This window comes from Dermatophagoides pteronyssinus, unplaced genomic scaffold (genome assembly GCF_027571235.1).
Source record: "Dermatophagoides pteronyssinus isolate colony J.1.1.1.1 unplaced genomic scaffold, Derpt_VIB-CSIC_2022.12 sq0010, whole genome shotgun sequence".
Lineage (NCBI taxonomy): Eukaryota > Metazoa > Arthropoda > Arachnida > Sarcoptiformes > Pyroglyphidae > Dermatophagoides > Dermatophagoides pteronyssinus.
In genome coordinates this window covers 911,506-928,758 of record NW_027461534.1, presented here as the reverse complement: position 1 = coordinate 928,758, position 17,253 = coordinate 911,506, and the positions used below count along the sequence as shown (strand labels likewise).

Genomic DNA, 17,253 nt, shown 5'->3' with positions numbered 1-17,253 from the left:
AAATAAAAAAAATCACAAAACTATATAGATATATCAAATCAAAAAAATCTTTGAAAACAACAACTACTAGATCATATTTATCAACAACAACAACAACAGCAAAACAAACAAAACAAAACAAAAAATCAACAGGTTGACAACGTATAACGCAACATATTAAATCCATAAAAGTTTTTATTTTCTGATTCTTTCTTTTTTGATTGATTGAAGATTATTTCAAATGTTTGTTTTTTATTGTGTGACCGCCGTAAACCTTTGATTTCATTTTATTTTATATGATTCATAGAATTCAATCAAAATCAAATCATTTCAATTGATCTGATCATTGATTAATTGATCAGTTTGATAGCATTTAATAACAAGAATCCAATTTAACTTAATTGTTTAATTTAATTTTAGAATTTTAGAATTATAATTATTATGTTTTTATTGTTATCATTAATGTTGTTGTTGTTGTTGTTGACAAACGACAAACGAATTCAAATCATTATCCGTACAAATGAATAAAGTTCAAAGTGTTCAACGTAATGTTCGTAATACAATTCGTATCACGATCACAATTTTTGCTGCTGTAATATGTGCATATCAAATATATATTGTTTGTAATCTATATCTTCGTTATCCAACAACGGTAGATATTCGTGTTGATCCATCACCATTTGTACATTTACCCGGTATTACTGTTTGTAGTGAACTATCTAGTACAATTTTAGTTGAAAAATTAATCAAAATTGAACCAAGTATTTATGATGATTTTGTCGGTAAGTTGAAAAATTTCTATTTTTAAAAAAACGATATCCAAAAAAAAAACTATTCATTAATATTGTATTTTCAATCTTAAGGCAAAACACGTACACAGATAGCAATGATGTTAAAAAAAAGAAAATATCGTGATAAATTATTACGATCATTGCATTCACAAACAATTGACATACAACATAATCTAACCGTATCGAAAGAAAAATTTTTTAAAAAATGTCATCTAGCCACACCACTTGGACAATATCCAAATCGATTATCAAATAAAGATTATTATTCATCAACATTAATGCATCCAAATTGGGATCTTCAAAGCTATAATCGTATTAATTGTAGCTCATTGAATCCAATCTATGAAACTATTTCATATGAATTTAAATGTTTTACATTATTTTTAAATCGTACCGCTTATCATGATATTAATTATCAAATACCAAAAGATGCTGCAGCTAATCTTAAATATTTAGCTTGGATCGAATTGAATCGAGATTTTATGTTCAATGGATTAATCTATATTCATTCACCTGAAAGTAAGTGAAAAATCAATATTGTAATAATAATGAAATTTGAAAATTTTAACATATATTGTTGTTCAACAATGTCTAAATAGTGTCACATCAATTTGCTGGCACAAGCAATATTCAACAATTAGATCCAGATAAACATCAATTTGTAAGCGTATCATTTGAACGACAAATGACCAAATTATTACCACCACCATACGCAACAAATTGTTATGATTATCGTCAAGATGGTTATGCATGTAGAAGTGATTGTATGACAGAATGTAAAACAAAAACCTATGTACAACGTGCCGATGGTTGGCCAGGTGATGTTTATGCTGATAACAATGTAACGCAAAGATTTTCTAAAACATGGACTAATTCATGGAGTTCATCAGGACATCTTGAAGAAGGTTTAGATGCATCGGAATTAGCATCATGTAGTTATAAATGTGGACAAATGGATGATTGTGAAAGTGTACAATATGATGTTCGTACAGCTCGTGTACGTGAACGAGATGAAGATGATAAATCACAAAGTCATTCATTTACCATTGGTATATTACCGCCGAAAAATTTTCAAATCATTAATGAACATGTACCAAAATTTGCAAATATTGAATTTTTGGTAAGATTTTTATTTTATTATTTATTATTTTTTTTTTTTTTATTTAGAGAAAAAAAAATCCTATACCGATAAATAGGATTATTTTATTATTACTCAATTAATTTCATTCAATTTATTTATCAAGATTTATATCGGTGGCCTAATTAGTCTTTATCTGGGCATATCAGTCGTATCGATTGGTGTATCAATATTAAGTTGGATAACATTCTCATCAAAACATCAATCCGGTCTTTGTATATGGTGTTGTCGAAAAACAGATTCCGAAGAAATAACACCAACACCCAGTGCAAATACAATATCAGCAAATGGTGATGATCCACAAAATAAAAAGATAATCTATCAAAAGCCGAAAACAACCACATTCAATAATAATAAATTCAAATGTTGAATATTGGTTTTGTTTTCTTGTTTTAAATATTTTTAACATTTTTATTTTATTTTGATTTTTTATTATTTAAGATAGAAAATTGAAGATCAATTATAAAAACAATTATTTTGAATTTAAAAAAAAAATTATTTATACATCGAATAAAATATTTTTTTGGCTTATAAAAATCATTATTCCGAACGATCTTTGTACACTAGATCAGATGCCATCTGTTTTGATGTGTTAGCAAGAAAATTCAATTCCAAATAATCAAGAATCGATATTGAATTATCACTATTGGTTGGAAAATATCGTCGCTTCAATTCAATAGATTGACTATGATCATCGAACCATGAATTAATTTGTTTGTGAATTAATGATTCATCTTTTTGATCATAATCAACAATATGAAATATATCAATGGCCGATAGAATTTTCAGTTCATGTAAAGTGTTAAACGTATGTGAACGTTTCGAAACATTTTGATAATGACTTGATTGATTGTATAGCTTTTTGTTTTCTTCCGATTGATTTGAAGAAATAAGCCTTGTTAAACGCATTATAAATACTTGTAAACAAAATGCCTGTGTCATTGATAAGGAATCTAATTCAAGTGGATTCGTTTCCTCATTATCAACTTCGATTGTTTTCGATGGCAACAATAATAATACATCGACAATTTCTTTGTCATCATTAACATTGATTCCAACTAAAGCATCGTTTATGTCACCAACAGTTAATAGACGATTTTTATCTTTTGATGGATTTTTTGATAATGATTGTTGATGATCATGACGGGTGGTTTCGAATCGAGCCAAAATACAATAAGATTGTAATACGATAGAATCGATTAACATTTGACGATTATCATTAGCAAAAGAACGATTAAGACGGTCACAAAATGCACTTATGGTAAGAAAATCGGTCCATTTTTTCTGCAATAAAAGACACGGATGGCCACCATAATAACGTTGTAAAAAATTCTTATCATAACAGGTTACCCAAAAAGTTTTTGATGTCTATATATGAAAATATTTGAAATTTGTTAAAAAAAATCTTATAACAATGCAATAAAAATTTTAAAAAAGGAAAAAACTTACCAACATATGAGCCTCAACATTTAATGGAAGTAGATTTATACGATAGAATCGACAATCTCTTAATGAAACTCGAAAATCTTCAATAATACTAACGAGATCATCCAAATTATCGGCATCATTATTGATGACATTCAACTTATCTTCTAAAGATGATAAAGCTTTTTCCACTGAAAGCTCTGCATTTCTTTTGATTGCTTTTGCTCGTCGAATAGGCGGTTTAGGTGGTTCAGAATCGTTTTCAGTTGTATTAGGAGAAGTTGGTGGTGGTGCACACGGTGAACTTTCGCCATCTTCTTCGTTAATATTTTTCAATGAAAGATTGACTTTTGATTTTAATGATCTAGGTGGTAAAACTGGCACATCGTTTACATTCTTTGGATGTAATAAAGAAGGTGGTTTTTGATATTTAGTAGATTCAAGACGTTTAATTTTGACTAATGTTGGTTCTTCGTCCAACGTTTCGTTTGATGATGATCCATTGAAGCCGTTTTGTGATTTTGATGGCAATGTTGATCCTCCCATCAGATTCCATTTTCCATGGCGAGCATCCTTATCATATGTTGCAGATTTTTTATCAGTTTTTAATCTTCTAACCATATCACTAGTATCCATTCTTATTTGTTGTGTTGTTTCGGTGATAAATTTTGATGTTTTACGAAGATTTTTTTGCATAATTTTTTTATATTTTTTCTGATTGTTTGAATTAAATGTGACAACATTTTTAAATAATTTTGAAATTGATTTTTTGGCAGTAGGATTGGAAAATTTTTCATTCGAATTATCAAAATTGCATACATTATCATCCTCATCTATACGATCACTTATATCACTGAAATCGGAAAAATCAACACTTTCTTTATCATCTTTATCGTCATTAGCATCACAATCATCATCGCTGCTATCATCATCACTAGATATTGAACCTTTTTTGTTATTATTACTGGATATAAATTTTCCAAACACTCCCTCACTTCGATGATTATCAACACTATTATTATCATCATTTGTTTCATATGCTTCTCGAATTAAACGTTCACGAAAAGATTCATTTGTTTTGGATGATACAATACTGGATTGATTTGAACCAGATCTTGATAAATTAAAAGTTGGTGTTGATGATGAATCAAGATGATCTTGAATATTACGATGTTGTTGTAAATCGAGTGCCATTTTGGCTAACATTCGACTACGTTTATCTTCTGATGAACTTGAATCCGAATGTTTTAATGAACTATTTGTTAGAATAGATGTTGTAATTTCACTTGAACCATTCGAATTTATAACTATGGTACTTGTATGTCGTGATTCTGATTCTTTTGGTTGTATTGTTTCAACATTGACAATTGATTTGTTTGATGAAGGATTTGGCTGGAAAACAACATAATTTTCATCCGGACCATCATTTTCATCATCAAATTGATTATAAAATTGATCAAAAATTTCCGGTCTGCTAGAAGATGAATTATTAGTGATGATAGTCATGGTGATGGATTGATTTTCAACTTTTTGTGCTGCTGTTTGTAAAATAAGGTATCAGGAGAAAAAAAATGATGAGAAAAAAATGAAAAAAAATGAAAAAAAATGAAATACACGATTTTTATAATCGGGAAAAAAAATTGTAATTAACAAAAAAAACAATCGTTTTTAAATAAAGTTACCTTGTTGTTGTTGTTTCGATGAACTATCATCATGATGTACGCTGCTGCTGCTGCTCGTTTGTAACGTTTTCTCATCATTATTATTATAATCTTCTTCTTTTACAGTTTCCAACATTTCATCATTACCATTATCCGAAATTGTTGATGATAATTTTGTTGAAGATGAATCATATGAATCGGGTGAAGATTCTAATGAATCAGGTGATGATGACGATGATGAACATGTTTCAATATTTGTAGGCGATGTTGAATGTGATGATGATGATGATGATGAAGCGGATGTAGATGAAGATGATGAATTCGAAACTGAACAACAACCGGATGATGATGATGATTGTGATAATGTATCCAGATTATGATTATCATTGGATGATTTATTTTTTGTATTTAATTTTTTACTAGCACAAGATACGGTTGGTAAATAAAATAATTCACTATCTGTTGTTGTTGTATGATCAATTTGTGACAAATTTTTACTATCCAATGTTAATATAGATCCTTCACGATTATCAACCAATATTAATGATGAATCATTATCACCATTATTTTCTTTACAATTAATGTTTGAAGGAAAATGTTGTTTATTGTCGATTTCTAATTTATGATCACGATGATGATGATGATCATCATCATTATTATCATGTCGATAATTTTCACATTTTATATCACTTTTCAAATTATCTAAATCATTATCATTATTATTATTATTTCGTTGTTTTACATTGATCATTGTTGTTTGTATTGATGCACGAGGTATACGTATTCGATCAATATCAATTTCTTTAATCTTTTTTTCTAACAATGTTCCATTGGCTATTGTTGACAATTGATGATTGTTATTGTTTGAAAGCTGTAATTTAACTTTGGGAATTTTCGTAACATTTTGGTTGTTATTATTATTTTTATTGCTGATAGTCGTACCAGTATTCGAATGATTGATCTGTTCTGAAACATCACGAAAATTGACCACAAGTCGTTTTTCATTTTCCTTGTCGTTGTTGTTGTTGTTAGCATTTTGTAGATTGATATTCGATGATGGTGGTGGTTTTGAAACATTTGTCATTAAATCATCATTTTTTGTTGTATTTTTTTGATTTTTTTCAAACATTTGTCGTATTGAATTGGTCTGTTTACTGATGATAACAGTTTCGGGTAATGGCTTTTGATAGCTATCAGATATCTTAAATTTGACAGGACCATTATTACCATTATCATTATCGGTTGTAGATGATAATTTTGGTCGACCAAGAACACCATCACTAAAGGATTTAAAATTTCCATAATTTGAATTGAACAATGTATTGGAAGCAGTTATTTTTTTCAAATCGAGATCACTTTCAGAATCACCATCATCATTATCATCATCGTTAGCGATTTCATCACCATTTTGTTTAACAATATTTCCATTCAATGATTTTTCATGATTATTTTGTTGAACAACAAAATCTAATAAATCTTGATCATCATCTTCATCGTCTGATGGGCAACGAAATCCAATAATTTCCGGATCAAATTCAACAAATGCAACACGTTTTTTCGGTATTAATTTTTTTATATTATTACGATTCATATCAATATCATTTCTATTATTTATTCCGGATTGTTTGCTTGCCGAATGTATTAGGATACCTGTGTGCACAAGGACAACATCCAAGAGAAAAAAAAGGGATAAACAATAATGAAAAAAAAATGATTAAAAATTGAATTGATACATGTTGTTTTGATCGATAGCTAAGAAAGGAAAAGAAACAAAAAAAAAGTCTAGCCTTGTTCGTGATCATCATCATTATTATCATCTTCTTCAGATTTTTTCGTTCATCGAATCGAATATTATTCAACGATTCGATAAATACTTAAGTCTGTTTTTCTCCCCCCAATTTTTCGTCTAGTCATCATTATTATAATCATCGGAATTATCGTATCAAAAAAAAATTTTCTATTTCAAATTTATTTTTCTTTCCTCTTTCTCTCTCTCTCTATCATGATGATGATGAAGATCACCATTACGTCAATGAATTGCTGCCGTGTTTTTTTTACCTATGACTAATCATTGGAAAATGATATAAATTTAGACAATTATCTATGCATAACACACACACGCAAACAAACACATTTATATTGAAAATCGATCAAATAAAATAATTTATTTTTAATTAGATTGAAGATGAAGATGATCAAATAGATAGATAAGTTAGTCTGGAAACTGAAAGAAAAATAAAAATTAAAAAACTAAATCAAACCTTTTTTCTGATACATATCGTTGTTTGAATTTTTATCTTTGATTCGATTTAAACCGGTTTCAAATGTTGTCGTATCCAAAATTTTCCTATTTCCTTTCAATATTTTCGATAATGATGATGATGATGATTGTTGTTGATCTATTTTTAACAAATTTTGTTCCTGAAATTGTCGATATTGTTGTTGTTCTTGTTGTTGTTGATTTTGATCAATTTCATAGATCAAACAATCATTTGTTTCATTATTTGTTCCTTGTTTATGATGTTTAGGTTGTGGTCGTCGTCGTTGTTGTTGTTGTTGTTTGAGTGAATGAAATTTTAAATTTGATGTTGATGATGATGATGATGATATTTGAAATTTTGAAATGTCAGATGATTTCATATAGTGGTAACCACCCTCAACACAATTATTATTATTATTATTATTCTTTTGATTAAACAACATACAGGATGCCGAAAATGATGACAATGGTGTTGTTGATTGTTGCAATAAAAACAAATTTCGATCTTGAATGCGTTTATTTCGATATCGATGTTGACAATTAACTAAATATTGTCGTCGTTGTTGTTGTCGTGGTCGTCGTTTCCATTGACAACAACCACTATGATTATTATTATTATTATTAAAGTGATATGGTGGATTAGTTTCAATCTGTCTGTCAGGAATTTTTTTATTATTTTTATAATCGCAATCACTAATTTTAACAGCTTGATTTGATTTATGAAAATTATCATCTAATTTAACATTAGAATTCTTATTCAAAATGATCTTATCATCATTAGTTGCTGGGCAATTATCATTAACATTAAGATCAATAATCAATGGATATTTAAAGTTATTCTTATCATCAGTATTTTTTCTGTTGTTGTTATTGTTTGCTAATCGATAATTTTGTCTCAATAATACGGATGTAAATTTATTATCAATCTGTTGATTCGATGATGATAATAAATGTTTGTTAAGATTGGTTTCAATTTTTTTATTTTCTAATTTAAAACTTTTTTGTTTTGATTCACTTTTGTTGTTGTTGTTGTTGTTTTTTTGCTGTCGAAATGATTGACGTTTATTATCTTCAATATCATTAATGATTGAATTGGATTTAATTGTCAAATGCTTGAGGTCGTCATTTGATCCTAAATTCAATTCATTATAATTCAATAATGATAAATAGTTGTTTTTAGATTTCTGCAGGCATTGAAAACTACTACCTGTATTCAAAATGGAAAATTTTTCTTTTGTTTTTCTTTTCTTATTTTTATCCTTTATTTGATCTATAAATGAATCGGATTTTTCATTTTCATCAACAACAACATTTGGATGATAAAAATCACTTAAACTTGATAGATTCGAAGATGATGATTTCTGGTTGTGTAAAAATGTTAACAATGATTGATTATGGTTATCATCAAGATTATCATCATCATTAATGTTCACTAAAAACAAATCATTATCTACAATCTTAGTATTATTATCATCAGAATAATATGGTTTATTCGATTCATCATTTATGATGGTAGTATTTTTTTGATTATCAGAATGTTTAAAATAGTCTAAAAAATCATTGTCATTAATGATGGTTGAATTATTATTATTATTATTATTATTGACAGTTGTCGATTGTTGTTGTTTTGTATTTTTATGAACTAATTTCTTAATAAAACAATAATGATCGTTGAAATGATGGTCATCACCATCACTATCATCATCATCAAGATGAATGACACAATTTAATGATTTTGAATGTTGATTTTTATGATGAAAATGATGTTGATGTTGATGGTGGTGTTGATTTTGTTTTTGATGATGATGATAAATGCAACAACCTACACTATGATGATGATCATAATATTTGGGATTCGATTCTACAAAATTTATTTTATTTTGTTTATTATTAATGTTTTTATTACAAAAATCATCATTTTGTGCAATATTATCACGATGATGATGATGATGATCAATGGAATCACTTTTTCGATTATTATTATCTGTTCTAGTTATAAATTTTTCACTATTTCTTTGATCATGATCATCATCACTACTATTATCATTATTATTATCATAAATGTTCAATATAGGATGATCAAAAATATTATTATCATTATTTTGGATAAAAATATTTGAACGTTTTTGTTGTTGTTGTTGTTGCAGTTGTAGTTGCTCCTGATGATCATGTACTATTCGATTGGCATGATCATCATCATCATCATAGTTATTGTTGACATTATGATGATGATGACAGCCATTGATGTTGTTGTTGTTGTTGGCACAATTTTTTTCATTTTGATTGATATTAACGTCGTTGACCTTATTATTATCTACTATTATAAATGATGGTGATGATGTCGTTGTCAAAGTTGATGATGATGATGATGGACAATGACAACAAAATACCGGCTTTTTTGATAAGTTTTTCCCGGCCAAAGATGATGATTGAATTGATAACGATGATGATGATGGCTGTGGTGGTTTGATTGATGAACAAAAATCAATTTGATTTACTGTTTGATCAAATTGATTATTAAGATGTTCAATATGTTTATCACTAAACACAGATTTTTGTTGTTGTTGTTGTTGTTGTTTTTGTTGAAGATTATTTTGGTCTAAATGAGAAAATTTTATTTCGGATTTTAACTTGGAAAGTTGATGATAATCGCCTGATGTGTCATAAATGAATTCCAAAACGAAAGTAAACAAATGAGGAAGAAAAAGGATAAAAAAACAGTTTTTAGAAAATAAGTTCACATAATTTATCGTAACAAAATTAAACAAATGATAATCAACAATAACATTATTTTTTTCATATCATCATCGTCACTACTACATAACGTTAGATGAATATTGTTTTAAATAGAGAAAAAAAATGAAAATGAAAAAAATCCATAATGAATATTGAAAGAAAAAAAAAATGTGAAATGGATGTTTCTTCCTATATAAGCATCATCATCATCATCAACTAAACGAAAACAATGGTCAATAGAAATGTTTTTTTTGTTGTTGTTGTTGTTCCAAGAAAACATTAATGCCATTGACAACAACAACAACAACAATTCGACATGATCATCATTAAATAATAATGATCATTGCATTCATGATCATCAGATCCTTGTTCTTTCGTTTTTTTGATCATTGCATCCATGATGATCAAAAACAAACTGTTTGGAATGTGTCACATACACACACACACACACAAAAATAGAAATATAAATAAAGATTATGATGATGATGATTGCGTATTGTGTATAAATATAACGCAATCATAATCCAGTTCAAAAATCAACATTTGGATTGGATGTTTTTTGTGTAAACTATGGGACAATTTTTTTCTGAAAAATTCAACAAATTGAATGTAATCCTTAGATTTTTCAACACCATCATTATCGTTTTTATTAAAATTAAAGATAAGATAATCGATTTTTTAAAAAAAAATTTATAATTAAAAACTGCAAAAGTGGGAAAAACAAAACTATCTTGGACACATAAAGTCGAAATAGCAAGCCAAAAATAAAATGAATTCGGAAGCGATGAAACATTATTTATATTTAGCTTTAGATTTTATCTATCTAATAAAAATTTGATTGAAATACTGAACAAAGCCAAAAATGCTCGTTTTTCTTACCGTTATTGGATAATAATCATTGTTTCAATACGAAAATGAATCATTACGAAACAGAAATTTTATCGATGATACATTCAATTGAAATAAACAATGTATCTTCAAAAAAAAAAATTAACAAAATCAGATATCCGACTACTATTTTAACCGATTCGAATAAAAATAGAAAAATACAAACGAAATGTAAAAATGTAATCAAGAAACAGTTCAAACCGAATAAAACGATTAGAAAGAAAAGACAAACAATACATACAGGTGTGACATAAAAGACAAAACGAAACGACCATAATAATTTGAATGAATGTGGAAACAAAACAAAACAAAAAAAATTCAAAAAATGACCTGAGAGAATTGGCCACAAAAAAAAATCCGGAATTTTCATCAACTAATATAATAATACAATTTTGGATGAACAAAGAAAAAAAAGGTCGAGAAATAACAAACGAGAAAAAAAAATTGAATGACATATAATTATATAAGGAAATCTAGATTAAATGAATGAATGAATGAATGAAAATTTTTCTTTTCCATGAGAGAATTTGCCTGTTCATCTAATTTTGTTTTTTGTTTTTCATCAAAGATTGTGACATTTTTTTTTTGTTTTTTGTTTTGTTGTTGTTTCATTCATAAACATGAGAATAATGAGATTTGGTGAAAACAAACAAACAAACAGAAAATGTTAATTATATCATCAATTAGTGACGCAAAAAACAAAAACAATTCGACCATCTTCAATCTGAATATTAAGTTCATTTCATCAAAGAAGATGAACAGAAAGTTCATTCCAGAGTAGCAACAGGTTTTTTTTTCTAGAGTTTTTGACATCATTATCATGATGATGATGATGATGAGATATGTCCATTTAAGACCAAAGAAAAAAACATTTTAATAATGACCCATTGATAATGAACACTTTTTGTTTTGTTTTGTTCTGATGTCATAATTGTTTTGATTTTTAATTAATTAATTCAAATTTTTTAGAAAAAATATGCACGTGCAGAGAATAGTTTTTGTTTCAAATTTGAACGTGTTTATTGTCGAATTCTGTAGAGCAGATTCAAAAGAAACAATTTTCCAATAAAAAATGAATGAAAATCACCCAAACAACAACAACAACAACCATCAAATATCATCAAAATAATCCATCAAATCGATGAATCGAAACACAAAAAACCAAACGAAAAAACACAAATCTAAAAACAGATGGTTGCTTAGTGAATGGAAAAACAAAAAATAATTTGAATGAAAAGCTATCAGAAAAAAACATAGTAAAATTGATATTTGACAGATGATAATTGGTTTACGAACAACAACAACAACGAAACAAAAACAAAAAAACAGTCACCAAAGAAATTTGATGAATAATGAGATGATGATTAGATGGATGAGATATTATCAACACAAGGCACCTGAAAAAATACGATAATAATAATAATAATCACCTGAAATGCCAAAGGCCAGTAGCTTGAAAAAAAACTTTATTCCTTTTTTTTGATGTGAAATTATTTCGAAGACTACGACGAGGATAGTAAAGATAGTGATGATTCACGCACGAACAAACATTTTGAATTTTGGAAAATGAATGAAAATGTTTATATCATGCACACACAGACCAAACTAACTAACAACAGCAACAACCAACCAACATAGGTAAACAACGATATCTGAAGAAATGCAACAACATCAAAAAAAAATGTTTTGTGCCGGTAACTCTTTCTATCTCTCATATTCCCTTTCTCTCTCTGAAAAAAATGATTTTTTTTTCTCTTTTTTTTTGCTTTTGAAAAAAATAGGATTTCTCTTTTCACATTTATTTTGGCTATATGTATTTTATTGAGTCAAAAATTTGTTGTAAAAAATGATGATGATGATCGGAAATTATTAGCTCAAAAAGTTAGCTCGAAAAATTGTGTGAATTCAATTGATTTAATCAAATTTGATTATATTTGTGTGGTAGTGGTGATGCCTTTTTCTTTTCTCTTCTTCTTTTCATGATGATGCAAAGATATATTTTTTTTTTAATCGCGGGTAATTTGAGAGTGTTTCTTTTCTTCATTTCTTTCTATCAAACTTCTACATTTGTGTTTGTGTAATACAAAGATAGAAACAAAATACCAGTTAAATAATAGCAAAAAATTGAAAAATTTTCGACAATAAAATATGGATGGAACAAGATTTTTTCTTTTTCCCCCTTTCAAATCTTATTTGTCATCAATTTTTTTTAAGGTAGAAATAGGTAGAACTCCATAAATGTGTTCCAGCAGGAACAATTTGATGATAAAAATATTGAAAATATGGAAAAAAAACTGAAAAAAAGATAATCATAACCGGTAACCGGTGGCTACAATTGAATTTATCATCATCACCATCATCATCGAAACAAACAAAATAGACATGTGTTTTTTCATAGAAAAAAACACTTGATGCAAATTCAAACGAAACAAAAACAATTGAATTCATTCATTCATTCATTTATTCGCTCTCCCTTTCTAAGATGAAAAGAAAAGTAGCATCCTAAACATCTGGACACCAGTGTCATTAGCATTTTGTTTTGTTTTATCAAAATCTTTTATTTTTTGTTTCAAGGAAAAGAACTTTTCAATGATATTTTCAACATTATGTAATTTGTAATACACAAACACAGAAATTTTTTTTGGGGGAAAAAAAGCAACAAGATTTTAAATGATAATTAATAAATAAACCACAAAACAACGGAAGTTTAATTCCGGTATCGATAAGAATCATTCGACAATCGACAACAAACAAACAACAAATCAAATATCAATGACGTATGTGATAAATACTATATGGATGTAGTGGTGGTGGTGGTTGATCTATTTCGAATGGATATCGAATCAATCAATCAAACTGAAATGGAAATTTAACAAATAAAAATCATTTGAGAACAATGAAAAAAATGAAAAAATACACACTTGTTGGAAATATAGAACAAGATAAAAACATTTGATGATTAAAAAACTTTATGGAAATAATTTTTTCAGAAACATTCTCATAATATAGACACACTAAGAATGTACAAGATTCTTTGATGTGTATGATGTTTTCGTTACCAATTTTGAATGATGATGATGATGATGTTTGAAGAATTTTCAAATCTCAATGGTGAAGAAAAACATTGAATTTACAAGAAAAAACAAACAAACAAGAAATGAAATTAACAAACGAACTTGAATCCTTTCGTTCCAAATGATGATGATGATGATGATCTAAGAAAAGAAAAGAAAATCTATTTGTAATGATCTTCACATGATATGATGATGATGGACTGAACAAAAAAAAACCTTAAAGTTAAATCATAAAAAAATAAGATTTTTCATTTTTCATTTAGGCTTGTTTTTTTTTTGTTGTTGTTGTTATCGTTGTCGTTGTTTGGTAAACAATTCACTTTCGTGAATTTCTTACATTGTTTACTTGTTGTTTTTGTTGTTGTTGTGGTGGTGGTGGTTGTTGTGGTTGACTCGATGTTCATGTCCATTTGTTGGTTGATGATGTTTGGTCGTCATCGTCGTTGTTATCATCAACATCATTATCATCAGAACAAATGAAAGCAAAAAAAGAAAATCTAAGATCACTGAGCCCAAAGAAGCAGCAGCAATAACAACAAACCAATTTAATCACTTTGTTCAAATGTTATGTTTCCCTATTCGGTTTCTGTGGTAAAAATAAAAATCCAATATTTACACACATATATTGTGTATACACAAAAATGCTAAGAAGAAAGTGGTCAGAAAAAAAAGTGAAAAATCACCAAATATTGGGATTTGTGTACATTTGGTTTTGGTTTATTCGCGAATATTGTTTACATTAGCGGAACCGAAATAAAAATGTGTGTGTGTGAAGAATCACTAACTAACTAAATCAAGATGAAAAAAAAGCTAGGATCAAATTATAAAACATGTAAGAATTGGTGAAGAAAAACAGAAAAAAATATAGTTTTCATTACCAATTCAAAATCAAAGATCAATAAATGAATCAACAGGTTGTAGATTTGAATAAATCTCCCAAAAAAAAACTTTTTCTTCTCACACCAAATATATAATTAAAACAAAAAAAAACTCTATTTATAAAAATGTTTGCTGAGAAAAGCGAAAAACAAAAAAAAACCTGTTTTTCATTATAAAATCTAAAAATTATGAAATTATTTCCATATGGATCCAATAGGATTGAGAATATGAAAAAATTCAATGATGATGATGAATAATGGATTTTTTTTCTCGGTTGACACAAAATCATCATCATATGAATTTTTCATATTCAAAATCAATCAATCAATCAACTTGTTAATTTTCTCTCATCATCATTTCTATTTTTTCCAGACTATTAGAGCAAAACGAATGGAAAGAAAAGAAGAAAAGAAATATTCATTCCATTGAATTAACCTAATGAATGATGAAAACAAATGATGATATTCCTTGAAGCAAAGCAAAGTAAAAATAAAAATCCCTTGTATTTTTTTTCCCCGTTACAATATTCAAAATTCAATAATAAGATTATAATTGTCATCATCATCATCATCATTATCAAATGAAAATTATTTGACCGTAAAAAATACTGAAAAAGTAGAAGAAGAATTGTCCAACAATTTCCGTATTTTTTCCTATAGGAGAAAAAAATTGTCATTTGTTTAGTGGAAAAATTCAATAATCAAATGTTAAATTGATATATTTCTGCTCTTTTTCATCGCAAATATCATTTTATAATGGAAAAAATATTTTTTTTTCTAGAACAAATCAACGAAAAAGTGAAGAAAATCCGTTCTATAAAGATCCAGAAAAACAGTGAAACAAACAGGTAAGGCTTTCTTGTTTCTAAATTTCTTGTCTGACTGACTTACTTGCCTGAAAATGCAATGGATCGTAAATTTTTCCGTTTTTTCGAAAAAAAATATTTTCATCAAAATGAAAAGAAGAAAAATTTCGATTCAATTCAGACCAAAATGAAAATCAACCGAACCGCGAAACTATTGAAAACTTCTATATTTTTTTTTTAATTGACTTTATTTTTTGATTTTCTTTCATTTCATTTCATAGTTTCTTTTCTGTCTTTCCTTTCTACCAATCTTATTGATATTTTGATCTATTGTTATCGTCGTTGTCGATGTTTCTTGCCACTGGATTGATGGAATTTTTCTTACCTGTACCATCTCAATGAATCTATGTCAACCTGTGTCGAGTTTGCAAACGACAACAACAACAACAAAAAATTGTCATCATTCATTTTTCGTTCGGTGTTAGGTGCGAGAAAATTTTTATTTTACGACAAAAAAAAAATTAACGATAACAGTAATCGTTCTCATCACCCAATGTGATTGGCTATAAATATCTAAATTCATTTACTTTAATGAAATGAAAATGATGATCAATACAAAAAAAAATGTTTTACTCGGTAACCGTGTGAAACAAACAAACAAAAAATTGAAAATTTTTGAGAAAAAAAAATCACGACAAATTACATTTGCAGCCGACCAAAAAACACATTTGGTTGTTTATCGCTCGAATGTGTTTCCAAAACAGAAAATCAAAGATTAGATCAATAGATGTGATTGTGTGATTGCAATCTTATTAAAAATGTTTGATTTAAATGAACCATTTTTTTTGTCGATAAAAATAACTTGAAAGCAAGAGCATCTATGCTCTTTGACATGAACAAAATCGAATGAATCCGTGGATCATCACCGAGGTTGTCTTTTTCGTTTTGGATTATCGAAAATTAAAATTTCAATTTGTTTTTTTTTTTTTTTGGATAACGAAAACAAGTTTGTTTTTTTTCCTCAAATTTGGCTACCAATTTATTCATTTGAAAATTTCAATTTTAATCTAGTTTTTTTTGAGTAGTTTTTTTAAAGAAAAAGATCTGGATCTGATTAGATTGAAATTTTCCTTTTTTGTTAATTTGTTTTAAGAAAAAAAATCCATTTTATCGTCATCGATCATCATTATAATCATCATCAGCTACTTGTAATGGTGGTGGTGGTGAACAACAAATCAACTGTTTGGTTAAATTAAAAAGATTTTTACTTTTAAATTTCATCATGATTATCTAATCGAGATTCAGTGTTCAGAAAAAACTTTGGACACTTTGGACAAAATAACATTCGAATAGTATAAAATCATTTGTACTGGTATTTGCGAATGGTTGGTACTGAGCACGCCGCACTCGCATGTTGTTAAGTTTAATAAGGAACAATTAGTTCAATCGCAACCTTCTTCCGAGTCAAACGCAACATTTGGTAACGTGGCCGATGATTTTTGAAAATTTTATTGAAAACAATCGTTCAATTGAAGAAGATAATGCGGAAGACGGAATTGATTACTGTATCGTTGCTGAAAGAATTGGGTCGTTTACGTACGCAAATCTCAGCATAAT

At 27.8% G+C, this 17,253-nt stretch overlaps 2 protein-coding genes across 4 annotated transcripts; one reads left to right on the top strand and one right to left on the bottom strand.

Annotated features, from left to right (window-relative positions):
• Positions 1 to 365: 365 nt before the first annotated feature.
• Positions 366 to 2,448, top strand: LOC113792528 (uncharacterized). The gene is made up of 4 exons (XM_027342426.2): positions 366 to 761; positions 843 to 1,289; positions 1,370 to 1,890; positions 2,015 to 2,448. Exons 1-4 carry the CDS (start codon positions 500 to 502, stop codon positions 2,276 to 2,278), a joined length of 1,494 nt encoding a protein of 497 aa, XP_027198227.2. The 5' UTR covers positions 366 to 499; the 3' UTR covers positions 2,279 to 2,448.
• On the bottom strand, positions 2,014 to 14,385 carry LOC113792527 (uncharacterized). 3 transcript variants are annotated; one of them, XM_075821415.1, is made up of 6 exons: positions 14,290 to 14,383; positions 8,462 to 9,907; positions 7,256 to 8,386; positions 5,016 to 6,644; positions 3,358 to 4,871; positions 2,014 to 3,276 (listed from the first exon to the last, which is right to left on the bottom strand). In XM_075821415.1, exons 1-6 carry the CDS (start codon positions 14,360 to 14,362, stop codon positions 2,449 to 2,451), a joined length of 6,621 nt encoding a protein of 2,206 aa, XP_075677530.1. In that variant the 5' UTR covers positions 14,363 to 14,383; the 3' UTR covers positions 2,014 to 2,448. The 3 variants fall into 3 exon arrangements, with proteins under 3 accessions (XP_075677530.1, XP_027198224.2, XP_027198226.2); XM_027342423.2 differs by having other exon boundaries at positions 3,358 to 4,868; positions 7,256 to 9,907; positions 14,290 to 14,385; XM_027342425.2 differs by having other exon boundaries at positions 7,256 to 9,907; positions 14,290 to 14,384.
• Between the last annotated feature and the right edge of the window lie 2,868 nt (positions 14,386 to 17,253).

Bases quoted from the DNA above. Each gene is read 5' to 3' on its own strand.
- LOC113792528 (XM_027342426.2), top strand. From the start codon at position 500: ATGAATAAAGTTCAAAGTGTTCAACGTAATGTTCGTAATACAATTCGT. The intron at 1,290-1,369 runs GTAAGTGAAAAA...ATGTCTAAATAG, and splicing joins CTATATTCATTCACCTGAAA to TGTCACATCAATTTGCTGGC. The intron at 1,891-2,014 runs GTAAGATTTTTA...TTATTTATCAAG, and splicing joins TTGCAAATATTGAATTTTTG to ATTTATATCGGTGGCCTAAT.
- LOC113792527 (XM_027342425.2), bottom strand. From the start codon at position 14,362: ATGGACATGAACATCGAGTCAACCACAACAACCACCACCACCACAACA. The intron at 4,872-5,015 runs GTAACTTTATTT...TTTTACAAACAG, and splicing joins ATCGAAACAACAACAACAAG to CAGCACAAAAAGTTGAAAAT. The intron at 3,277-3,357 runs GTAAGTTTTTTC...TTTCATATATAG, and splicing joins ATGTTGAGGCTCATATGTTG to ACATCAAAAACTTTTTGGGT.